This window comes from Ascaphus truei, chromosome 14, assembly GCF_040206685.1.
Source record: "Ascaphus truei isolate aAscTru1 chromosome 14, aAscTru1.hap1, whole genome shotgun sequence".
Lineage (NCBI taxonomy): Eukaryota > Metazoa > Chordata > Amphibia > Anura > Ascaphidae > Ascaphus > Ascaphus truei.
In genome coordinates this window covers 27,559,677-27,585,372 of record NC_134496.1, presented here as the reverse complement: position 1 = coordinate 27,585,372, position 25,696 = coordinate 27,559,677, and the positions used below count along the sequence as shown (strand labels likewise).

At 45.9% G+C, this 25,696-nt stretch overlaps 1 protein-coding gene across 12 annotated transcripts in view; it reads left to right on the top strand.

Annotated features, from left to right (window-relative positions):
- TRIP12 (thyroid hormone receptor interactor 12) overlaps positions 1-25,696 on the top strand; it is a 104,441-nt gene that overhangs the window by 49,836 nt on the left and 28,909 nt on the right. For 5 of the 12 annotated variants that reach the window (XM_075570199.1, XM_075570193.1, XM_075570196.1 and 2 more), the window contains 13 exons: positions 5,702-5,807; positions 6,107-6,243; positions 9,050-9,133; positions 11,792-11,887; positions 16,955-17,103; positions 17,383-17,418; positions 18,012-18,107; positions 18,218-18,310; positions 18,749-18,910; positions 19,861-19,929; positions 20,814-20,979; positions 23,121-23,238; positions 23,859-24,018. In XM_075570199.1, coding sequence (XP_075426314.1) covers positions 5,702-5,807; positions 6,107-6,243; positions 9,050-9,133; positions 11,792-11,887; positions 16,955-17,103; positions 17,383-17,418; positions 18,012-18,107; positions 18,218-18,310; positions 18,749-18,910; positions 19,861-19,929; positions 20,814-20,979; positions 23,121-23,238; positions 23,859-24,018 — 1,472 coding nt within the window. Of the gene's footprint in view, positions 1-5,701; positions 5,808-6,106; positions 6,244-9,049; positions 9,134-11,791; positions 11,888-16,954; positions 17,104-17,382; positions 17,419-18,011; positions 18,108-18,217; positions 18,311-18,748; positions 18,911-19,860; positions 19,930-20,813; positions 20,980-23,120; positions 23,239-23,735; positions 23,815-23,858; positions 24,019-25,696 lie in introns of those variants that run through there. The other 7 variants (XM_075570200.1, XM_075570197.1, XM_075570198.1 and 4 more) reach the window with 6 other exon arrangements.

Sequence of the window (25,696 nt, the reverse complement as noted above, 5' to 3'; positions counted from 1 at the left end):
GCCCCCCACAGTTTGCGCACCGCTGCTTTAAATCACTGTTAGTGCTGCGAAAGAGTACCCAAGATGCAAAGTTCTGTGTGGAAGATCATGTGACCAGGCCGACACTAGATACAATTGGTGCAATGCTAGGGATAAAGCAAAAGGAGTGTGCTATAGCCTGTCTCGGAAGAGGAAAGGGATGTGACTTTGTAAATGGTTGCTATAGAAACAAAAATGCTTGTTATATTAGAATACATTAAAATGTCTCCATGTTTTTTTTATTATTATTTTTATGCTACATGTATTTTCTCATGGTACAGGACTGATTTATTTAAAAAAACACATGTAGGATATTGCTTGAACTGCAGCTTTAAGATAAAACTGCAGGGAAGAGATGTTTTTTGTTTGTACTACTACAACTAAATATTCTGCAAAGTCTGGATGGGGTCAATGGAGTTTAATTTCTTTAAAGAGACTTGAATGAGTTAGAATGGGGGAAAATGTGAGTTTGACAAGCAAGGAAGACACTCATACTAAATACAGATAGTACTAGAAAACTTCTAAAGACTAAACACAATTGGAGTAGAAAGGCAGGAGCAGATAAGATAATAGTACTGACTGAAAAAACCTTAAATGCATGCTTGCTAATGCAAGAAGCCTGACAGATAAAATGGGGGAGCTTGAATTAATAGCTACAAGGGAGCAGTATGATGATATAGGAATTACTGAAACACGGTGGGATGAAACTCATGGCTTGGCAGTTAATTTAGAGAGATTCCCTTTTGCGTAAAGGATCGAGCAAATAGAAGAGGAGGTGGAGTATGTTTATATGTTAAGGGAATGATGAAAATGTAGAGTCCTTGTGGATAGAAATTAGCAGTGGAGGTAAAAGTATAAAGAAAATGTTTGTAGGGATATGCTATAAACCACCATATATATGAGATAGAGGAAGCTAAAATACTTATGCAAATGGAGAAGGCATCAAAACAGGGTCATGTTTGCACCATGGGTGATTTTAATTATCCCGACAGACTGGGGCAATGAGATTAGCGTTACAACAAAAGGAAACAGGTTTTTGGGGGTACTAAAAGACAATTATATGACCCAAATTATCGAGGAACCAACCAGGAGGGGGTGCAATACTGGATTTGGTAATATCAAATAATGTAGAAGTAATAACAAATATCCAAGTCCTTGGACATTTAGGCTATAGTGACCATAACATGGTCTCTTTTTTGAAATAAATGATCAAAAATCAGGTTACTTGGGTTCAATAAAGACTTTAAACTTTAGAAAGGCAGATTTGAATAAACTGAGGACTAATCTACAAGCAGGGCCCAGGACTAGTTATGTCCGCCCCCCCTTTCACACCTCACGAGACCCCTCTATTCCCCACCCTCATCCTATGTATTTCTCTCCCCTCCGTCTCACCCCCTCTTACCTCGCATGTATTGCTCTCCCCTGCGTCTCTTACTCCCTTTTTTCTTCACTCACTCCCTCCCCCTCTCTCCTCACTCGCCCCCACACTCCGTCAATTACCCCAATCTCACTCAATCCCCCCCACAAAATACATTTAAAAAAAAAACACCCCCTAAATACATATAACCCCACCCCCACACATAAAACTACACCCCCACCCCCAATACATATTAAAAAATACACCCCCCCACCCAAATGCATATTAAAAAATACAACCGTCACCCCCAATGCATTTTAAAAAGACCCCCACCTCCCCAATGCATAAAAAAGACCCCACCCCACCAATGCATATAAAAAAAACTCCCTCCCCCAATACATATTAAAAAAACAGACTTACCTTGTGGATGATAGTACTTTTTGTATGAGAAAATAAGGTACCTCCATAAGTCCAGTATACCATATCAGCAGCAGCTATAGGGAAACTAATGTCTAGTGTATCCTGTCGGTATACACATTCAGCAATTACTGACACAAGAAATAATCTCCCACCCACTAGTATAATAACAATAATAAAAACCATGAGCAGAACTCACTATTGTAGAGATCTGGATCAGTCCTGGGAGGTCCAATGATGTGCATCCATGTAGGTAAGGCAGCGAGAAAAATGGAGCACTATCGAAGATGAAAAAACTGATCCAGAGGGGGATAAATCACTCATAAAAAAGAACAGACTTTCTTGGATCATACAAAAGACCCCTAAAGAGGCAGCAACACAACGCGTTTCATGCATATAGCGCTTCATCATGGTGAATGGCTCACCCTCAGCTGCGGGCCTCTATCCGACGTCAGCGTACACGTGCCGGAAGCTGGGCCAAGCTTGCTTCCGGCGCGCTGCCGTCAGAGAGGCATCGGAAGCTCGGCATGGGATAGAGGCCGGCAGATGAGGGAGAGCCGGGGCCCGGCTGCGCGAGAACTGGCAGCCGGGCCTGGCCAGAGGTCGGGTCCGACTTGCAGCGTTGGCCGTCCGCCCCTTCCCCCCCCCCCCCCCCCCCCCGGGCCCAGGACACCAGTCCCGGCTGCCCCCCTCTGTCGACGGCCCTGTGTACAAGGAATAACTTGGGATGATGTTTTTTGCAGGGAAAAATATGGCAGATAAATGGGCAGTCTTTAAAACATTGTTAGAAAATCGCACTTATCAGTGTATAACCGTGGGTAATAAATATAAAAGAAATGTCTAAACCAATGTGGATAAATAAACAGATAGGGGAGGAAATGGACAAGAAGAGGCAGGCGTTTAGATTCTTGAAGTCAGAAGGGACGGAGGCATCGTATCAGAATTATAAGGAATGTATCAAAAGTTGCAAAAGGGCAAATCACATTAGCAAAAATGGATAATGAAAAAAGGATTGCAATAGAAAGTAAGACGAACCCTTAAACGTTCTTTAAGTACCTTAATAACAAACAAAAAAAAATAGAACGGAATATACTTTCAATGTGAGATGGGCAGGCAGATTATTGGAAATGAGGACAAAGCAGAGGTATTAAGCAAATTATTTGCCTCTGTATTTACCAGGGAAGAATCAATTGCAATAGTAGTGCCACAGCAGGAAGCCACAACCTTTATAATAAAGAACAATTGGTTAACTGAGGAAGAACTTCATAGGCAACTTGATAAAATTAAAGTAAATAAGGCACCTGGCCCCGATGGCATACATCCAGGAGTTCTTAAGGAGTTAAGTTCAGTGATAGCCAAACCATTACATTTAATATTCAAGGACTCTATTTCCACAGGCTCAGTACCACAAAATTGGCGTAAAGCAGATGTGGTGCCTATGTTTAAAAAGTGAGCTAGATCACAACTGGCAAATTACAGACCTGTAAGCCTGTTATCAATAGTGGGGAAGCTACTTGAAGGTTTAATACAGGATAATATTATGTAATACCTAATAGAAAACAACATTATTAGTAATAGTCAGTATGGATTTATGAAGGATAGATCATGCCAAACTAACTTTTATTAGTTTCTTTGGGGAGGTAAGTAGGAATGTAGAACAGCGGTGCGCAAACTGGCGGACGCGAGAATTTCTAGGGGGGGTTCGGCAGTTACAGAGGCCCTGCGCTCTTCCCCACGGTATTTAAATGCATTGCCGGGGGAGGTGTGAGGCCTCTAGCTCCCTAACCTGTTCTCTGCCGGGTCTTCAGCGACGCCGAAGGGTCATGTAACATGACGCTCCGCCATGGCAACGTGTGTCAAATGACACGGTGGGGTCACATGATGTCACATGACCGTGGCGTCATTTGACGCCAAGTCCTTGGAGAGGGGGCTCAAACGCTGCGGCAGCCGGGCAGGGGGGCGCAGCTCAAGAAGTTTGCGCACCCCTGATGTACACCAGGGCAATGCAGTTGATGTGAATTACTTAGATTTTGCAAAAGCTTTTGATAAGGTGCCACACGAGGTTAATGTACAAAATAAAGCAAATTGGACACTCTAAAAATATTTGCACCTGGACTGAGAACTGGTTGAAGGATAGACAGAGTTGTCATAAATGGAACCTTTTCAGGTTAAGGACATGTGGTCATCCCTTAAGGTTGGAGGAAAGGAGATTTCACCAGCAACAAAGGAAAGGGCTTTTTACAGTAAGGGCAGTTAAAATGTGGAATTCATTACCCATGGAGACAGTGATGGCAGATACAATAGATATGTTTAAAAAAAAAAATGGACATCTTTTTAGACAGGAAAGGTATACAGGGATATACCAAATAAGTAAGCATGGGAAGGATGTTGATCCAGGGAGTAATCTGATTGCCAATACTCAGTCGGGAGGAATTTATTTTTCCCCTTATGAGATATCATTAGATGATGTTTCACTGGGGTTTTTTGTTTGCCTTCCTCTGGATCAATATACTGTAAGTACGGATATAGGACAAAATATCTGTCGTCTAAATTTAGCATAGGTTGAACTTGATGGATGGATGTCTTTTTTCAACCTCATCTACTAGGTAGCTGATTTTGATCCAGGAATCTACAGGTAATTTATATTCTGGGTCATTAAAGCATTTTTGCCCCTGTCATAGGATCCATCCTCAGTCCACTTATCAGACTCTCTAAGATTACTTTCTCAATAGGTTTGCTTTTTGTCTTGTGGTAATATAACTGGTTGCTCCTTCATTCTTTGACTGTATTGCATCTATCTTGCTGCATTTTGGCTACAGAAAAGCGTTTAGCACCAGTACAGCTTGTTCACAATGGATTACATTTCTGTGATAGTTTTTACTGTTTACCCTCCTTATATTGTATCAGCAGTCACAGTTCACTGGACTGTATGTGTCTACCCTGTGTTAACATCTGATAGACGTGCACAGTTGTCCGCAGCAAACCTTTGTGTTGAATGGAAGTGGGTTTGTGTTAATTGTAGGTGTTGGTCACTGAGCATGTCATCAACCTCACGATGCAATGTCTACTTTTGGTGTTGCTTCTAAAGTAGGATGTGTCTGTTGAACACTATAAATTATTAGCTGCTGAATATTCTGGTTCAATATCATAGGATTAGAGGATGCTGGAACCCAGAGACTGAGCTACGTATTCAGTGTTATTTTCCAGTCAGATATGATGTAACCCTGCAGTAAAATGAGACTAAACCCTGCGTATAGATCAGATAGGGTAGGCTTTAATATCAGGTTACCATATATTTCCACTGCCTTTTGCAATAAAAGTTACTCAATCAATCAGAGCTTTGGTTTAGCAGCTTAGAAGAACTAATGAGTAATTAGACCAGAGGCCCTGAAATGCACGTGTGTTTTTATAAAGGAAGTGTGCACCAGTTTTGAAGATGTCAAATCAAACTGTTAAATGCACATTGTTAAAGAAAGGAGGCAGAGTAATTCAGACATGCTCGTCACAGCTTGGTAGGCAGCCATCTTGGATGTTGTCGCCATCCTGGCTCTGTGTATGAAGGTTCCTTGTTGACTCATCTGTCTTCAGGACAGACCTGTCCCAGCGCAGCCTTGTAAACCTATGAGTAATGGAGGCCGCGGTTTGTTTTAAGATTGTTCAAGAATGCAACTTTGCGAGTCTTGATAATTAGGAGAAGAAATTAGTTTAAAATGGTGTGGAGTGCAGGGCGGGCGGGTAAGGGAGATCGCAGATAGAGATGCGCATTGTAGCCTGCATGGGCTTTGCTGCCGGTACGTGGTTTGTTTGGCCTTTGAATCACTCCTTGGAAGTAGGATACGTTACTCTGACGCTGTAACACATCTGGTTTATTAACACACTAAAGGAAAACCTTATCTTTTTTTGTTTCAGATTTAAGGAAGTCAACCAAGAAGCGCAGTGAGTCGCCTCCTGCTGAGCTCCCCAGCCTACGGCGGAGCACACGCCAAAAGACCACGGGCTCCTGTGCTAGTACGAGGTACAGACCTCACCGGGTCTCTGCTGAGCTTGTGTCTGCCTGGGGCTTATTCAGGACAAAACTGAAGGGCATAAAATTCCAGAGCAGGCTAGACACTGACGGGGGTGCCTAAAATGTACACATAACTGCCCCACTCCAGGATGGCTGGAGGAAAGGGTGCATGTACACTTTCTCAGTCCCTAGGCTGCGGCTCCCTCCCCCACCCCCTGTCTGTAGTGTGGTGGCTGGGCCCTCGCTTTGCCCCCTGTTGATAGCATGGTGACTGGACCCTTGCTCTACCCTCTTGTTTTTGCCCACAGTCGGCGAGGCTCTGGCCTGGGCAAGCGAGCAGCAGCTGAAGCTCGCCGACAGGAGAAGATGGCCGATCCTGACACCAACCAGGAGGGTGCTAACTCTTCAGCTGCACGCACAGACGAGGCTGCGCAGGGAGCTGCAGGTACAGAAGGGGGCTGTGCAGGGGGGTTTCAGAGCCGGCAAACAAGGTGGTCTTGTCTCATTGCATAGAACCCCTTGAGTGCAGGAGTTGGCTGCAATGGATTAAAGGGATTGTTTTTGAACTAACACGGTTCAGTGTTTGAGAATTCTAAGGTTTTCTATGTCCCAGATCTCGCTTGAATTGGTCTTAAAGTGATCCAACGCTCAACATGATTTAGTAAATCTTGGTCTGAATATATATATTCTTACCTGGCTTAGGTACTACCCCATAACCACCCCCATAGGCATGCAGCGTGTTCGCCATACAGTGACATTTTCTGCTGAGCAATTTTGAGGTCTCACTAGCTATAACAGTACGCTAGGTAAGAAGCAAAACAAATGATTAGGCAGGTTGTTACATGCCGGAGGTCTTTCACATTATTGCAGGTGCAGCTGAGTAGGGGGGACGGGGCATCTCTGGCAGTGAAGGTGTTGGTCACCCTTGCCTGCTGATACGACAGGGCAGAGATACAGATCAGTCTCCTAATGCGCCCCTCTTTATCTCTCCCCCCTCCCTTTATCTCTCCCCTTCTCCCTTTCTCTCTCCCCTTCTCTCTTCTCCCTCCCCTTCTCTCTTTCTCTCTCCCCCTCCCCTTCTCTCTTTCTCTCTCCCCCTCCCCTTCGCTCTCTCCCCCTCCCCTTCGCTCTCTCCCCCTTCCCTTCGCTCTCTCCCCCTTCCCTTCGCTCTCTCCCCCTCCCCTTCGCTCCCTCCCCTTCGCTCTCTCCCCCTCCACTTCGCTCTCTACCCCTCCCCTTCGCTCTCTACCCCTCCCCTTCTCTCTCTACCCCTCCCCTTCGCTCTCTCCCCGTCTCTCCATCTCTCTCTCTCCCCCTTACCCCATTCCCCTTCTCCCTCTCCCACTATTCTAACCTTCTCCCCCTCCCCCCTTCTCTCTCCCCCTCCCTCTTCTCCCTCCCCCTTCTCTCTCCCCCTCCCTCTTCTCTCTCCCCCTCCCCCCTTCTCTCTCCCCCTCCCCCTTCTCTCTCCCCCTCCCCCTTCTCTCTCCCCCTCCCCCTTCTCTCTCCCCCTCCCCCCTTCTCTCTCCCCCTCCCCCTTCTCTCTCCCCCTCCCCCTTCTCTCTCCCCCTCCCCCTTCTCTCCCCCTCCCCCTTCACTCTCCCCCTTTTGTCTCCCGGTCCCCTTTTCCCTCCCACATTCTCCCCCTCCCCGTCTTCTCTCTGTCCCCTTTTCCCTCCCACCATTCTCCCCCTCCCTGTCTTCTCTCTCCCTCCTCCCCGTCTTCTCTCTGTCCCCTCCCTGTCTTCTTTCTCCCCCCTCCCCATCTTCTTCCCCCCCCCTCCCCATTTTCTTTTTCCCCCCCTCCCCATTTTCTTTCCCCCCCTCCTGTCTTCTTTCTCCCCCCCTCCCCGTCTTCTTTCTCCCCCCCCCCCCGTCTTCTCTCTTCTCCCCCTTCCCCCCATCCCCTTTTTCCTCTCCCACCATTCTCCCCTTCTCCCCCTTCCCCTTCTCCCCCTTCTCTCTCTCCCCCTCCCCCCTTCTCTCTCTCCCCCTCCCCCTTCTCTCTCTCCCCCTCCCCCCTTCTCTCTCTCCCCCTCCCCCCTTCTCTCTCTCCCCCTCCCCCCTTCTCTCTCTCCCCCTCCCCCTTCTCTCTCCCCCTTCCCCTTCTCTCTCCCCCTTCTCTCTCTCCCCCTCCCCCCCCTTCTCTCTCTCCCCCTCCCCCCTTCTCTCTCTCCCCCTCCCCCCCTTCTCTCTCTCCCCCTCCCCCTTCTCTCTCCCCTTCCCCCCCCTCCTCTCTCCCCTTCCCACCTTCTCTCTCCCCCTTCCCACCTTCTCTCTCCCCCTTCCCACCTTCTCTCTCCCCGTCTCCCCTTCTCCCTGTCCCCTTTTCCCTCCCACCATTCTCCCCCTCCCCGTCTTCTCTCTGTCCCCTTTTCCCTCCCACCATTCTCCCCCTCCCCGTCTTCTCTCTCCCCCCACCCCGTCTTCTCTCTCCCCCCACCCGTCTTCTCTCTCCCACCTCCCCGTCTTCTCTCTCCCGCCTCCCCGTCTTCTCTCTCCCCCCTCTCCGTCTTCTCTCTCCCCCCTCCCCGTCTTCTCTCTCCCCCCTCCCCGTCTTCTCTCTCCCCCCTCCCCGTCTTCTCTCTCCCCCCTCCCCGTCTTCTCTCTCCAACTCCCCGTCTTCTCTCTCCCCCTCCCCGTCTTCTCTCTCCCCCTCCCCGTCTTCTCTCTCCCCCTCTCCCCTTCTCTCTCCCCCTCTCCCCTTCTCTCCCCCCCACCCCTTCTCTCTCCCCCCCACCCCTTCTCTCTCCCCCCCACCCCTTCTCTCTCCCCCCCACCCCTTCTCTCTCCCCCCCACCCCTTCTCTCTCCCCCCCACCCCTTCTCTCTCTCCCCCACCCCTTCTCTCTCTCCCCCACCCCCCATCGGTGTCTCCTTTCTCCCCCCTCCTTCTCTCCCCCCCCCTCTTTCTCCTCCCCCTGTCTCCTCTCCCCCCCCCCCCCCCGTTTCGTTCTCTCCTCCCCCCCGGTTCGTTCTCTCCTCCCCCCGTTTCGTTCACTCCTCCCCCCGTTTCGTTCACTCCTCCCCCATGTTTCGTTCTCTCCTCCCCCCGTTTCGTTCTCTCCTCCCCCTCTCTCGTTCTCTCCTCCCCCTCTCTCGTTCTCTCCTCCCCCTCCTCTCTCGTTCTCTCCTCCCCCTCTCGTTCTCTCCTCCCCCCGTCTCGTCCCCATCCCACGTCTCGTCCCCCCCCCCCTCGTTCTCTCTCTCCTCTCCCCCCCCCCCCTCCCTCGTTCTTTCTCCCTCCCCCAGCTTCTAGCTCTGTAGCCGGCGCCGTGGGCATGACCACCTCGGGGGAGAGCGAGAGCGACGACTCTGAAATGGGGAGACTGCAAGGTAACGAGGAGGCGCTTACCTTAAACGCACCCTGATCAGAAACACAAGGCCTGTTAGTGCGTGCTCGGGTCTTCTGAGCCTTTCCTGCGCCAAGGAGCCTTTAGGCAGTAAATTAAATGTGGTGCTAGTAGGCAATGTGGCATAGCGCTACTTATATTTGCACACCCTCAGTGCCACTGCTTTCCTTTACCCTGGGGGAGTGAAGGTGTTTGCATGTGAAATGTAGGGGCAGATTAATCACGGTTGGTGCACCTGATTCTGTTGGCATCATGCTTCCAGGCGCATCTGTTTTGGTAACCCGATGGAGGTGCACGATGCAAAGTGAGCTTATAAAAGGACAGCAAGAGTGGGACATAAAGAAAGTCTTGCATTTCCCTGCATCAATAATCCAAATAATATATTACCCTACAACATCCTTACGCCTTTATATGGCATTTTGCTGGTGCTCAACGCCCAAATATTGGACATCTTGCTTTGAGTACAGAATGTGTATCCTAAAGGCTACTTTTGTAGATTCCTCCTCAAACGATTGGATCCCAGCAGATTTAGGAGTTTGGTTCCCGGATTGGCTCTTCTTGCCTAACCATTTGCACTGCTAATTTCCCACTTATCCATCCGATCAGCCTTCCTGACAGTTGAGAAGCCACCGCAGTTTGTTACAATGGCCGGGGCGCCTTGGATTTCTGAAGTGACGACGTTCAGCCCACTCCCCCATTATTAATTCACCGCGGCCTCCAGCTCAGGATTAGGTTTTAAACACCGAAACCCCTCCGGCTTATTCACAGGCCCCGCAGTTAAACCGTATGTCCCCCTGTCGTCCCTTGGGCTGGGAGCGTCTGGAAAATACCGCGTGACTAAATTTATTTACGTTTCCTTCGTGCTCTTAAACATAGTCTCCCCCCAAAAATAATGAATGAACCGTTCAAACATTGGAGCAAAGCGCTTTAAATCTCATTTTTGAACCATTTCTGTTTGTACAAATCTTTGTATAAATGGATAAATCTCTTTAATAATTTAATATCTTTTAAAAAAGGGGAGCTGCGAGCGTAAATAAAAAAAGGGGGGGGCACTCATGGTTAGTTATTATAAAAAAAATGTAGTGGTACCCTTGTATGTGGTGGTAATCGCTGCTTTGCAGTGCATTGCAGGTTTCTCCGGCAGCTGAGGGGTTAAGCACATGAGAATGATGCACCACCTCGGCAGATGGATATACCAGCAGAGGGATTTCATATTTACTTTCGGGCATACTGTTTGATTATATTAAAATGGACACTTGATATTCTGTTTGATGTTGAGCTCTAAACGTTGGTCTTTGCACTATAATATAGCACTTTAATTGAATGATCTTGTAGGTGATGTGCTAATAAATAGACACCTTGTGAATTATTATACTGTACATATAAAAAAAAAAAGGGGGTCAGACAGTATATCAATCCAAAATCTGAAGATAGATCTCACGGTGCACAGGACTAGCGAACCACCCTCAGAGGTGTACAGTATGTCTCAGCACTCAAGTAACACAAGTAGGCACATGTTTTGTCAGTCATCAATTTCATGTATTTGATCTCGCGTATCACTGAAAGAACAATTTTAAAGAAGACACTGATGTAAAATGACCTTTTGGGTCACTAAGACTGCCAAGTAGTGAAACTTGGCACTACGTACAACAAAGAATTTGGTCAATTTATCCAGCTTGAAAAAAAGATACAGCTTCAAGTGACTATAAGTGAACAGTGAACGAAGCTATGGAATAGTCACGAACAGGGAGAGAGAAAATATCCCTGTGACAGGCAAAAAGTGAACTATATAAAAGAGTAAATAGTCAAAATTGGTATGAAAAAAGCACCATCAAAAGGGAACAGAGATTTGTAGTCTATGGGGCACAATTAAATAGGACGCAAGATTTTTTAAATACATGAAATTTTTGGTTGACAAAGTGTGTGTGTGTGTGTGTGTGTGTGTGTGTGTGTGTGTGTGTGTGTGTGTGTGTGTGTGTGTGTGTGTGTGTGTGTGTGTGTGATATGCAGCAAAGTTTGCTCTCATTTAAAGCTCCTGGAAATGTCAACGCATCTGATAACCAGGTAGTCGGTAACTTATGAGGTCAGTTACTGACTCGCTGCCAGACAGGAAGGTGCCTGGTGGCCTTCTTGAAAGAGGGTGTTACTGGCAATAATTTTTATTTTATTTTTTTAATCCAAAATTATTTGGAAGTGTTGTAAATGACACCAAATGGATTGATCTGGAAGCCAATTTAGGGTAAAGATAGCTAACTGTGATTTAAAAAAAGTTTATCGACTAAAATATCATGCACACTAAATTTGTTTCCTTTTCTTTTTGGTAAGGAACAGTCTTTATTCTACAGGCTCACATGGCGCAATTGTCACACTCCTGAAATGTTAATTTATTTAAAACTTATTTACCCAACCAGAGTTGGAAGAAATTTGCAAAGGGTTTCACTGTTTTTTTTTGTTTTTTTTTAAATGGTTTCCAGAGTTCTTGAGATGTGGAAATAAGTTTGAAGGAAAGAGCAGCCTGGGTCATTATCGCTCTGACATGTTTGCTCGTGTATATTCTCCGTGTATTATTTATTGCATGATGCCCTGTGGAAATACCCAGTCCTACTATCCAGTTGTCACGTTGTCCTCCTTACCCCCGCAGCTCTGCTCGAAGCCCGGGGCCTCCCCCCTCATCTGTTCGGCCCCCTCGGACCTCGCATGTCCCAGCTCTTCCACCGCACAATCGGAAGTGGGGCGAGTAAGTGACCTAGGATGCATTGTCTGACACTCGCAGGGGCAGCTCTGTAACCCTTTCTCTGCCAGTGTGTCCCCCGCTCATTAAATACAGATACCTTGTATCCCTTATACAGCCAGAGCCAACATAGCCGATAATTGAACGATGCTGTTCCACCTATTCCAATATGTTTAATCTTGGTAATTAACCCCCCAAAAAAGTGTGTTGGTAAAAATGGTTGACCGGTTTGCTTCTAACTGTACATTTTAAACGCCTCTTCTAAAAGATGTTTTGTTTTACAGTGAGTTTATCAACTAGAAGAAAAATAGAGAACTGATTTTCCACAGTCCCCACTATAAAATAACTTCAATTATTTCAATATACGTACACTTGCCTGTATAATGTATTAGTTTAGTCATTTAGATGTGTAATATATATTATACGTGTGTGTATTTCTCCAACCTTGTCCCATATGACAGTGCATGACAATGGTGTATTCGGACTGTCACAGCTAGAGGTACGACATAGGTCAGCTTATGTAACAGTGCTGTATAAAGGTGTTCCTTCTCTCCTATTACTTCCTATGTGTGCCCTACCAGCTTGAAGGGGGATCTATCTAGGTTGCAGGGTTGTTTTATACCACCTTTGGTGATTTTTGGCTGGTTACTCATCCACGGGCTGAATTGGGCTGTAATGTCTCAGACCGGGGACTGCCCTAAAGGCCACGGTAGGAGAGCAAAATGCATATAGATTTTATGGTGCATGGTGCAGAAGACGCTCGCCGATCGATCCTGCGTCAATTGATACACAACCCAATGGAAATCTGCATAAAGGAATGCGTTTTTTTTTCTGTGCGGGAATAGACAACAGAAACGCCAGTCTTTGCGTGGTGGTTGTGATAGGAGGCTCACGGCGCTCCCTGGTGAGAAGGCTGAATTTCTATGTTGATGTTTTTCATTTGAAAGCAGGATCAATGTAAGGATTTCTTGTGCCTTTTCCTGTTTTTTTTGTTGGTGCTTTATTTTATATAAGGTTTTACATTCTTCCTGCCTTCCGCTGTGGGGCTGAAGTTGATTTTTTTTATTGAAGATTAATCCACAGGATCTGAAATGTTCTGCAAAACGTAAGCACATTAATTGCCTAAATTATAATGATGGATTGCCTACTGGACCCTCTGCTAAACTATGTCAAATGTGCATTAGGAAAGTAGCCTTGGATGGGACACTCTCTCAAAGGGCCGATTTTTTTTTTTGTTTTCTTCTTTTACAAGGTTTAAATCTCCTGTGGTAGAAAGATTTGTCTGCCAATAATGTAGCAGACTATTTGCTGAAAGACCCAGATACGATCAATCTCTAGAATTAGGTCCGGACTTCTCTGGCAGGGACTCTGATGAAGATGGGACTGGCGCGTGTAATGTTCTTGATGAGTATTCCTCTGAAGAAGGAGTTTTAAGAGAGGAAGAACAGTCGCATATAAATAAAGTAAAAGGCAGAGTAATAAAGGTGAGGCTTTCTACTTGTGGTGTATATGAGGATAAAGAAGAACTTGCCACATATCTTTTTTCTTCTTGGGCATGAAGAAATGATCCAGTTTCCTAAACTAGTCAATTAACAGTGAATGGAGACATACCCAAAAGGACAATATTCTTAAGAGATTCCAGAAGATATATCCATTTCAAAATGAGGAATGCAAGGGAATCACCTGTGTACTTCTATCCCACTAGTAGCTGCCTCATCCTCTACGGATCCAATGGATAAGACAATTGAAAACCTCCTGAAGAAATCCTTTGCAAAAATTGGTTCTGCATAAAAAACAAGTTTATAGCAAGGTTTGTAAACCACGTAGGGGAAAGTTGGAAGTGCGGCGCAACTGCGCATGTCTGAGAGAAGCTCCCGGATATTCGGTTCCAAAAAAACTTTATTGACACACACCAGGGCTACACCAGCATCTCCCCCTCAACGCGTTTCACCCTTACGCAGAGGGCTTCGTCTTGGAGTGGGGAGAAGTGGTGAAAGCCCCTTAAATACCTAAAAGCCCGCGAAAACGGCATTAAAAATTTAACCCCTTCTGTGCTTCTAGCCCAACAGCTCACATCAATGCTATTGAATCTAAGTGTCTGTACATCTTACTTAAGCCATATTCCAAGCATAAACAGTATATTAAATGTATAAACAGACATACCCAATTGCAAAAAAACTGATAATAAGACTGTTTGGCAGCACATTCCAGGTATATAAATACAATAAAATGCTGTTCTCAACACTGCAAAAGATATAAGCTCAACACTTAATTCACATTAAACAAGGTCCTACATTTATAAGTCAATTTATACAGATAGGGGCTTCCTAGTGCTAATTTTAGACACATGTATTAACCCCTGACTTATAGACCAGTGAACGAAGGGAACCACGTACCATGCAGATTAGTTGAATCCGGTTCTTCCAGGCCAAAAAGAAAGATTTATCTCTATTCCCAGAATCGTTGGAGTTCTTTGAGGATGCTTCATGTGATTAGTTAAACTGATCGCCAGGTTATCGGAAGCAGCAGCTAGGAGGGCCCCTATGGCTGAAGCCGCAGGGGAAAGAACGTTCTGGTCCCAATTACTGAGAGGGAGGGCCTGATTCTTGGAGACAGGTCATCTTGGGGCCAGGCTACTTCTCCAAGGAGTACAATGGTGGGTATTGTGGTCCTCAAAACACAGATGAGGCTTTATAAGAAACCAAGTAAGGCTTTATAAGTCCAAAAAAAAAATCTCCGGAGCTGATCCTCTGAGCCAATGGGGTATTACTCCGGCTGGGGTCGCGCGTCAGTGACGTCATCCTCGGCGGCACTGAGGATCAATTAGGTATGTATAAAATGCAAACAGCTCAGTTTCCTTTACACCTTGTCAAAGTGCTTCGGCATGAAACGCGTAGGTGCGTTCATTGTAGTCTCGGTTTGTTTGTTTGTTTTTTGGAAGCTTGCAATAAATAGCTGATTTGTTTAAGCCTGGAGTCTGCCTGGGATATATTCCTCTCGTCGCTGGCTGTGCTCTGTTTGGCACAGTCTCATCTGTACTTCTCCAAGGAGAGATGGGCCAATAACCCATTGTACAGATCAATTTGTACACTAAATAAATCAGAAGGTTGTGCTATAGAATTTCAATAGCCTCCAATGAGATTCCTGCCATCCGGTATTCCAAAGGATCCAAAAAGTGTCTGCTCTACAAGACTGCGTCCACAAATTTCTGCTGGTCAATGTGATCAAAAAAATTCCTGAAAAGCAACATGGATACTCCTCTTCTACTCCAACCTCTATATCTGGCTCCCAATAGAGGAAGGAACTTTTCGTTTGGTATTGGATCTGAAGAACCTATATGGTTGTTTCAAATACACCTTTTCAAAATGAAATCAATGCAGATAACCTATTAATACCATGGAAAGTTTCACCAATCGTTGCACTTTTGTTCACTAATTGAAGCGGTAATCAAAAAAGTAAGAAAATAATCCTAGTGGCTCAGGAGAGCTTGGTACACAGAGCTGATAAAAATGCCCATAGACCATCCATTGCATCTTCCAATAACTCTGGATCTGCTCACTCCAAGTCCTATTACTCATCCAAACATGAAGATGTTATTTATTGACCAAGATGGAGTCTGCGTGACTTTTGGATGAGAAAAGCATGTTGAATAATATATTGTTGGTGCTCAGAAAGGGGGATTTCAGAGGAAGCTGTATCCATTGTCAATAAACTGTCCTTTCTGCAGCATGGATTTCAGAAGGGGCCAAATCAAAATTCATAAGTCCAAGTGCCTGTGCTCTGTGTGTTTTTTTTCTTCTTCAGGAGCCAGTTGCGACAACACAACATACGCAAGTATTTTCAAAAGGAAATGGTTGAATAAGCTTAGGGATAAGGTACCCAGGTTCGACCATTTGGCCATCACTAAAAGTTATAAAATATATATTATTAATTTTACTGCGCTTACCTTGGCTAGAAGAGTTTTCAAGCAAAGCCTTTTGATCATTTGATGCCTCCTGCTTTTATTACACATTACCACACCACAGCATCATCCGCACATTCCGCCCCAAAGAAGTATCGAGTTTCCACATAAATCAAGAATTTGTGGTACCATCTTTCTGCCTCAATCTGGAAATTGACTCTGACAAATGTCCACATACCTTTTTGATGATAGAACAAGTGAAATAAGGAAGTCAAGATGTCTCATCTGTTCAGTTGTCAAAGGATTGTTCATCTTCTAAAGCTACAATAGCCAAATGGAATATGATAATTCAAGGGGTTTACCGAATTCTGAATAAGGCTGCTCCAATTAAACATGAATCCAATTTGACTAGAGCAATGGCAGCGTCCTGGACAGAGAAGCAACGGGCAACTTCAGAGCTGCTGTGCAAAGCAGGCACATGGTCATCACTCTATATGTTTACCAAATATTACAAATTGGATGTGCTGACATCCGTAGAAACTATCTTTGGAAGAAAGAACCCTCCAAACAGTCCTTAAATGATCTCCCAGCTGGTTTTCTTTGGGACTGCTTTAGGAATTGCCCATTGTCATGTACCATCATGGAGGGACACAAGAGACGAGGGATATTATTCTTACTGATGTCATTTCTTGTAGTCCCTCCATGGCAGTGCATGCTCGGCTCCCGTCCCCTTTGCAATCATCATTTTTATTTATTTATTTTTTACATTTATTTCTTCTGTTCAATTTCGTACATTTTTTTTTTTTTTTTTTTAAAGTTAAAAACTATATATATAACCAAAAAAAAAACCCTGGGCTGGACATAGGAGCACCTTTTTATACTGCACTTTTACCTCCAGCTAGGAGTGGCCTAATTACCCCACGGTCATGCACTGTCATCAAGGGACTACGAGAAATACAATTATCGGTAAGCAACATTTTCCGTGTGTATACCAAATTATTTATAATACAATTGTATCTAAAATGGCAGAGGATGCTTTTGTTGGTATAAAGTAAAACTGACCCACGCTGCGTTGAGGGCCTCTCGGACTGTGATGGTTAGCTGACCATCAGGTGGACGCCTGGACACGGTTTGCTGCTCTGTTTGTAACCGTGGCTCATCCCTAACTCCAGGTTCCAAGGCCCAGCAGCTCCTGCAGGGGCTACAGGCCACGGACGAGAGTCAGCAGCTTCAGGCTGTCATTGAGATGTGTCAGCTGCTGGTGATGGGGAACGAAGAGACTTTGGGAGGGTTCCCAGTGAAGAGTGTCGTACCAGCCCTGGTAAGGAAGCAATATCCACCTCAATTATTTTTCCTAGCTATTTTTGTACTACATTTTATTAAGGCCCAAAGCCTGCATTTGTGCCCACATGGCAATCTGTGCTGTATATTCTCACTTGCTTCACCCTGTATAACCGGTCTCTCCTTCAGTTTTTATTGGGTTCTGTGATGGTGCAAAGCCACTTCATGGGATCCACAGGAGCCGGTCAGATCGCACCACTATACGGTTAAATGTGCCGGGATACATGGGAATGTAATGTGTTGTAAACTCTCGTTTCAGATAACACTGTTGCAGATGGAGCACAATTTTGACATTGTAAGTGTGTTTATTGCATAGAAATGCTGCTTTAGTGTCTGTCCCATGCACGACTAATTTAATGAATGACGGTGATACATTGATTGAATTTTGGTGATTGCTCCTTTTGTAAATAATATTTAAAAATAAAATAAATATATATATATATTTTAAGTTTGCCCTAAAAATGTTTGTAAATAGACTGCATTTTAGGGTGCAGTTTGCTGCCCGTAGCTCTGCCTCAGCTCTTCCTTACCTTCTAAGGTAAGATAAGATTTACTCTATTGTAGGCCCTTTTGGGTTAAAAGGGTCATACATAAAATAGTGTTTGCCTGGTATAGCACTCCCTGATTAAATAATTATTGCTTCTATAGCGCTCATCGTATGCGGCTCTGTACATAGATTGGAAGCTCTTCAGGGCAGCGATCGCCCTGTGCTTCAGGCACCAAAGTTAAAGTGACTTGCCCAAGGTCACGAGAGTGGCCATCGGGATTTGGACAGTTTATCCACTTCAAAGGAAGTGACATTACTGAACTACTGTTTTAGTCGAAGGTCCTCTTTGGTCCTTTTGTTACAAGAACAGCGGTTTTGATCTCATGTTCTTGGTGTCCTAGATGAACCATGCGTGTCGAGCCTTAACCTACATGATGGAAGCACTTCCACGCTCCTCTGCTGTGGTGGTAGATGCCATCCCAGTGTTTCTGGAGAAGGTAAGATGCTGGCAGAAACTCCTTGGTAAGGCTTGGGAGCCATCCATCACCATGATGGGAAGATTGAGGGATCCTGGCACTTGCTTGAAACTCTTGTGTGTCTGTCCTAGCTGCAGGTCATTCAGTGCATCGATGTGGCGGAACAGGCCCTCACTGCTCTGGAAATGTTGTCACGCAGGCACAGCAAAGCCATTCTGCAGGCCGTAAGTAAAACACCGACCACACCACTTGAGACGTTGAGGCAGGTTTGCCGAGTGGGGACAAGTGTCCAAGGCTCCGGGAGTGGTGGGAGCCTGCCGGCCGATGCTGGAGGTTGGGCACACCCCGAAGTCTAGCACAACTAGTGATCACCCAGCCAGCCCCTTCCTATGTTTGGCCCATGTGGAACTCTCACCCGGTGGCCATGGTTGTAAGGCTAAGATGCTGTACGGGTTGCCCCATCTTTTTTTTCCCCCCCTAGCTGTTTTTTATTTTAAGTTGTATGCAAAAAGGCCTGCTGTAGCGTATCCACGTGGCATCCCCGGCTGTTTATTCTGTCTTGCTTCAACCTATATAACCAGAGTCTTAGTTTCCATAGGATTCAACTACAGTGCAGATTGTCTCCCCGTGTGCGAGTTTCTGATTTGGCTATCCTTTTGCAGGGAGGACTTGCCGACTGTCTCTTATACCTGGAATTCTTCAGCATTAATGCTCAAAGAAATGCATTAGCCATAGCAGCCAACTGCTGCCAGAGCATCAGCCCGGACGAGTTTCACTTTGTTGCAGATTCTCTGCCCTTGCTGACACAGCGGTTAACCCACCAGGTGAGCATCTACGTTTACCTTCTCAGAGACAGTCACTCCGTTCCCAGAACCTCAAAACACCTATTGTAACAGGACCATCTCGCCGACTGCTTTGTACAGTGTGTGGTTCACATGGACGTAATGTCCCTTGTCATTGTGTAAAAGCACTAACTTCCTAACAGACCCAACTTCAAAAAGTCAGTCACGAAGTTGGTCAAAAATAAATATTTTTATTAAAATAACTTATCAGTATAAGTAACACCTCAGAAATATTCAATTCCCCTTTACTAACCCTCTTTTTTTTAAAGGTGTGGCTGTTCTCCTGAACTGCACTATTGTCAGCTCCCAGGACCCCATGTTTCCTGAGATACTGGTGAAGTTACCAGCATCCCAGGACCCCATGTTTCCTGAGATACTGGTGAAGTTACCAGCATTACTAGTTTTTAAAGGGGATTTAACTGACTGTTCCAATAGGAAGCTGCACCCGAGGTTGCGGCTTCCTATTAGCCAGAGATTTGGCAGCCATTTTGTTTGCCTGGAGGGAGATTTAGACCTGGTAACTTCACCGGTAACTATCTCGGGAACTAGGAAGTTGTGATTCCGTTCTGGGGCACACGCCACATTTTGTTTTAGAAAATAAATTGGGGGGGGGGGGGTTGTCAAACAAAAGTAAGATAGGAGGATAAAATGAGAAAGCAACGTGAAGACTTATCACCATAGTGCCTGCAAGATCCTTGGGGAGGCCTTCATCCAGCAGTGGCTCGACAAGGGCGGAAGAGGACTATGCGATAGTGTGCATACCTCATTTTTAGGCAGGTTATTAAAAAAATGTATTGGTGGAAGTGGGGTCTTCATACTTCATCTTGCAATGCATTAGTGTCCGATTTTGTGCTTGTGAGCCATGTTGTGAGTCAGGCCTCAGGATACAATGCCATATTACTTTGTGGTTAGCTCCGTTTCTTCTTCCACAGGATAAGAAGTCTGTGGAAAGCACTTGTCTCTGTTTCGCACGCCTGGTGGATAACTTTCAGCATGAAGAGGTAATAACTTGCCCATTTAAAAGCATTTGGACGTTTGAGCTAGCCACATTTTAACAGGACTTGTCCACTAAAAGCTCACCCCTTAGCTGTTCTGCAGTGTCTGCCAGCCAAAGGCTTATGGTGGCCATTTTTATCTTTTCCTGTTAATTTTCAGTGTTACTTTGAGGAAATCTACTTGTGACTTTATTTATATATTTTATTTTGCCCAACCGTAGGCCTGCGTGATTAAATGGTGAACTCTTTTGCTGTTTCTATGGCCTTCCCTGTACATCATGGCGGCTGTCACACCGGTGGCCTTTTATGACATATATGGTGTTTCATGCTACTGTTGGCACGTTTTGTAGGGGGAGCGCGCGTTCTGTTTCAGTGAACTCAAGTGGAGCCCCCTTCACTTCCGTTCACGGCTCTCGGAGCTAGATACGTCCGCTTGAACCCTGCCCCAAGCAATCATGTCACAAACGCGGTAGTGCTGATGGCCTTCCAGGAGCAAAAATATATTTAGAAAAAGTTATATACAATTGTAGGGGCAAAGTTCATCCAACTGCGATAGTGCCGATTGGGGGTGCCCCAATCGGCACTATCCCGACGGGCACTATTGCAGTTAATAACCCCTCCCGCACACAGCGCGAAGTTGTGCATAATTTTCCAAATTTTGCAATCATTTATAACATCTGTCCTATGTATATTTTAATTACTTTAAGTTCCAAGGGACTTGTGTGAAAAATTGCACTTGGCTACTTGGGCAACTGGTAGGAAGTTCACAGCAGCAGAGAATCCAAGGGCCACATTGAAGGTCTCCCGCGGCGCCAGTTGATGGGGTCTCCTCTATACCGCTCTGTGCGTATTGCTTCCATGTAACGTCTGCACCCTTCATTTACACACAGAACCTCTTGCAGCAGGTGGCTTCCCGTGACCTGCTAACAAACATCCAGCAGCTTCTGGTGGTGACGCCTCCCATCCTGAGCTCGGGAATGTTCATCATGGTGGTGCGCATGTTCTCCCTGATGTGTTCCAACTGCCCCACGCTGGCCGTGCAGCTCATGAAGCAGAGTACGTCGGGACTCCTCCCTCCTTAACGCTAGCCGCTCTGGCCTCGCCTGAGCTTCTGTCTTCTGTGTCTTCCCTAATCTGAAGTAGTCTGTGCGCTCTGCATGAGGAGCTGTATACTCTTAAGATTGTCTTTCTCACTCCCCTCTCTCTTTATCCTTATTATTCGCACTCTCCGCTTGTTGTCGTCCCCCTTTCTCCCCCCCCCCACTCTATGTATATCTCCCCCCCACTCTATGTATATCTCCCCCCCCCCCCCCCTCTATGTATATCTCTCCCCCCCCGTCTCTGTGGGGCTTATTCTAGTAGCTCCACAGTTGTCTTTCCCAAACCTCATGTTCACAAGAAGTGGAATGAAATGTGAGGGGGGAAAAAACAGTGTTTTCTATTGCAAATAACTTGTGAACCGCCTCTAAAAAAAAACACAAATTGACAAACCGCCCGGTTTGTACGTGCTTTAGAAGTGGAAAGACCAGAGGTGGTGCTAAATTCATCCCCAGTCTAATTTATGGGTTTGCTCTTAGCCAAACCCATATTTCAGGCTCTGGGTGTAACTTGCAATACCAATCTCGCCACCATTTAGATGATGTTAAAAAAACACAAAGCAAGTTTTTAGAAGCGGTTTGCATAACAGCTACTAGGATAGCAGTTGTGGGCAAAAAAACGGGCGTTTGAGAGGCTTTTTTTTCAGACCTATCGGGTAGTCAGAATGAGAGTGAAACCTCTTCTAACGCCGATTAGATGTGGTTTGGTTATATGACAAGGGCTTGCAGAATAGCAAAGCATGCCTCTCCCCCACTCACTCTCCCCCCCCACTCACTCTCCCCCCCCACTCACTCTCCCCCCCCCACACTCACTCTTCCCCCCCACTCACTCTTCCCCCCCTCTCACTCTTCCCCCCCACTCACTCTTCCCCCCCTCTCACTCTTCCCCCCCTCTCACTCTTCCCCCCCTCTCACTCTTCCCCCCCACTCACTCTTCCCCCCCACTCACTCTTCCCCCCCACTCACTCTTCCCCCCCCATTTACTTTCCCCCTCCCCCACTCTCTCTCTTCCCCCACTCTCTCTCCTCCCCCCCGCCCCACTCTCTTTTCCGCCCCGCACTCTCTCCCCCCGCCCCCCACTCTCTCCCTCCCTGCCTCACTAAGAATTTAAGCTGGGGGTGGGGAGGGGGCACCGATCATGAAGGGTCCCACAACAGAGGGGAGCTGGGCCTGCGGATGCAATGTGAAGTTGGGCCTGATTTCCGGCTGAGCTGAACTCCCGGCATCGGATGACCACATGCACGTGTTTGGCGAGAGATGGGCCGCAGCTAAAAAGCTAGGGCCCCTCAGCACATGGAGGCCCCGGCCGCTTCACCCCGAAGTTGGGCCTGGCTTTTGGCCGGACCAAACGTTAAGAATTGGCTTGCCGGGCCCAGGACAATTGTCCCGGCTCTACCCCCGTGGGCCCTGAATGATAGGCCAGATATGGTCACTTACATCCTGAGCTGAATTGTTACTGACTGCTCATTACACCACACTTTTCGCTGGACCTTACGGCACCCGCCCTCATTCGGCCACCATTAGACACTGCCTGTAATTCATATGTTCTTATGAGGCCAAACTGGTGTGTATTTTTGTCAATGAAACTACTAAAATATAAAACACTTGTTGCTTGGGAACCTGGGAGACACGGAGGTCGGGGACCGCAGATCAGCTCTGAGGGTCCCTATGCTTTGGGGAAGGATTTGTGCTCTAGCGGGTCAATCTCTTCAGTACAATTTGAAAAGGGTGAGGGGGGGGGGGGGTTCAAAATCAACACCCCACTTAAAGTAGGTTTTTTTTTTTAACTTGTATCTGGAGTAAATGTAATTTAATTTATGTTCCATAATTGCTTTGCAAGCAAAGAACAATTTACCTGGTGCTTTGGGCACTGACAAATCAGTCTGATCACCTAAGACATTAGCTAAAGATTGTGAAACATTTTTGTGCTATGGAAATATTAAGGTTGAAAAGTTTTCAAATGACTTCTACATTCCCGTTTCTTTAAAAAAAAACAAAAAAAGTAAGTGTCTGCTCCACTTAACCCATTAAACGTTACTTTGTTGAGGTCACTTTGGTCTCAGGAGGAGACCCCTCTTTACCAAGCGTTCTTGTTTTTAGACATTGCAGAGACCCTGCATTTCCTCCTGTGCGGAGCCTCGAATGGGAGCTGCCTGGAGCAAATTGACCTGGTCCCACGTAGCCCCCAGGAGCTGTACGAGCTGACCTCCCTTATATGGTAGGTTTAGGAGACGGCAGGCTGCCCATGCTGCCGTGTGTGCACAAATGGAATTTTCCACTCGTCCTGGGGTGTCCGTCATGGGAGCGCAAAGTGAATTTATTCAACATGAGTCAAGTTTCAATGGAGGTGCAAGTTTTAACACATTCTCTGTCAGAGAGGGCAGCCAAGGTGTGTGAGATCTACCATTCCCATTATTCGATGGTGCAGAAGAGGTTCATTTAATAGGAAGACTTGGAATATGCAAAATATAGACACAACAGAACAGGGATGTGTATCTATATGACTGTGTCTCTACACACACACACGCTCACTAACCTACAGTACATAAGGTGTGCTTTCCTGATGCTTGTTGTAGATAAACATAAATACATGTACTTTACCTAACCCTTGTGGCTCAGTTTTAGTCCCCTAGATAAGCTTAGTTATAGATAGTGTAACTTTGCCGATGCTTGCCCCGTTTCAGTGAGCTCATGCCGATGCTTGTCCCGTTTCAGTGAGCTCATGCCGTGCTTGTCCCGTTTCAGTGAGCTCATGCCGATGCTTGTCCCGTTTCAGTGAGCTCATGCCGATGCTTGTCCTGTTTCAGTGAGCTCATGCCGATGCTTGTCCCGTTTCAGTGAGCTCATGCCGTGCTTGCCCAAGGAAGGAATATTTGCCGTTGATACAATGTTAAAGAAGGGAAATGCCCAAAACACGGACGGTGCGATATGGCAGTGGCGAGATGACCGCGGGCTCTGGCACCCATACAGCCGAATCGACAGCCGCATCATCGAGGTAGTAGTTTTCGCTTACAGTTTACACGTCTGCATTTAGTCATGGCCGTGAAAGGCTTCATACATCTGTCTCAATGGAGACGCTACTATTACTAATATATACACGTCTGTGTGTAACATATAGATGTTATGGTATGCTACCGGTATGTAGTGTGTGTGTATAGATATATTTTTATATATATATATATATATATATATATGGATTAGTACTGTGTGTGTGTAGATTATATAGTGTGTATAATATATATTTACCCAGAGTGCTCTTCACCTTTATATTCACCCGTTGGCTTACTGTAAATGGTGTAGTTTGTCTTTAACTCTGTGTGTGTACATATTTCTCTGTGTATATCTAAATATTATTATGCTTATATGTATGTGATCTTATCAATCATTGTAAAAAAGTAGCCTGATCTTAGCATCTGCATAGACATTTAGCATTATTTATACATTACATTTTAGGCGATGTGTTGTCCTCTGTGGGTGCTGATTAGCTGAACTTTCGCGTTTTAACCCCGTCCATGCCAGAGATCTGTACTATGGTATTTCGGCCCTTTTACCCTATAATGATCAGTTTCTCCCTTCACCCTAGAGCGGCCTAACTCCCGTTCAAATGAATGGCAGTGACGATGTGCCAACGCTGGGCACCCTTTAGTGCATATGGGCTTGTGTACTAAAAGATGCATGGCGCGGTTACTGCCATATACATGGTAGGATGTTGTGTTGCATAATGCTGAATGTGTTGTGCAGCTAAGGCTGCGTCCATACAGCCTTCGCCCGCGCAGAGGCGTGCGCGTCCGTGACACCACCTGCGTGAAGCGGGTGCATTTTTTGGACATGCTAGACGCGCCGTCGGGGGGACGTCTAGGGGGGCATGTCTGTGACGTCACGGAGCTGGTTTGCCTTCACTGGGCGAACCACTAACGTGACCTGCCCATCGCGCCGAGAAATCCGTTTCTACTGATTCTTTGCGCAACGCACGTCCCTACTGCTGTCGCCCGCGCGGTCTATGGGCGCGATCAATGGCATAAGGCAATGTGATCGTGCTGCGCGGTCTTCGGTAGCATGCACTGCGCCTGAGAGATGACTTGGTGGAGCAGTTACGATATCTTTTAGTGGGTGTGACTGGCTTAGAAATGCTGCATGGTATTTTTTTCTCCCCATTGAAAATATTCTGTGAATATAAAAATGTTCTGTAATCTTTAATAACACCCTGTAGTTGCTTGTAAAAAAGGGCATTCGGCATTGGTATTTGGCAAATTTCAAGTGTCTAAAAGGACAGTATTATTTCTTGGGTTTTTTTTTGTTTGTTTTTTTTTTTTTTTTTTTTTTTTTTTTATCTTCCACATTTTTTTTGCAAAAGGTGTGGTCGTTCCACGGAAATTGGGTGAAATGGGGATTTCTACTTCTTCATGACTTGTTCAGGTTCTTGATGTATCTGATAGTTTGACACCCGTTTCTATTGTTGAGCACAAATTCTTGGCACAACAGAACATTTCCACGTGCAGTCTGTTGAAACTTTTTTCTTTCCTTATCTTAATATTGCTAATATATATATATATAATATATAGTCTGCTCTTTTTTTCAAAGCTTCGTGCAATTAACCAGATCAAGAATGGCCAACAACGGTCCTCAAGCCACCAATACGTCGGGTTTTAAGGATATCCCTGCTTCAGCACAGGCGG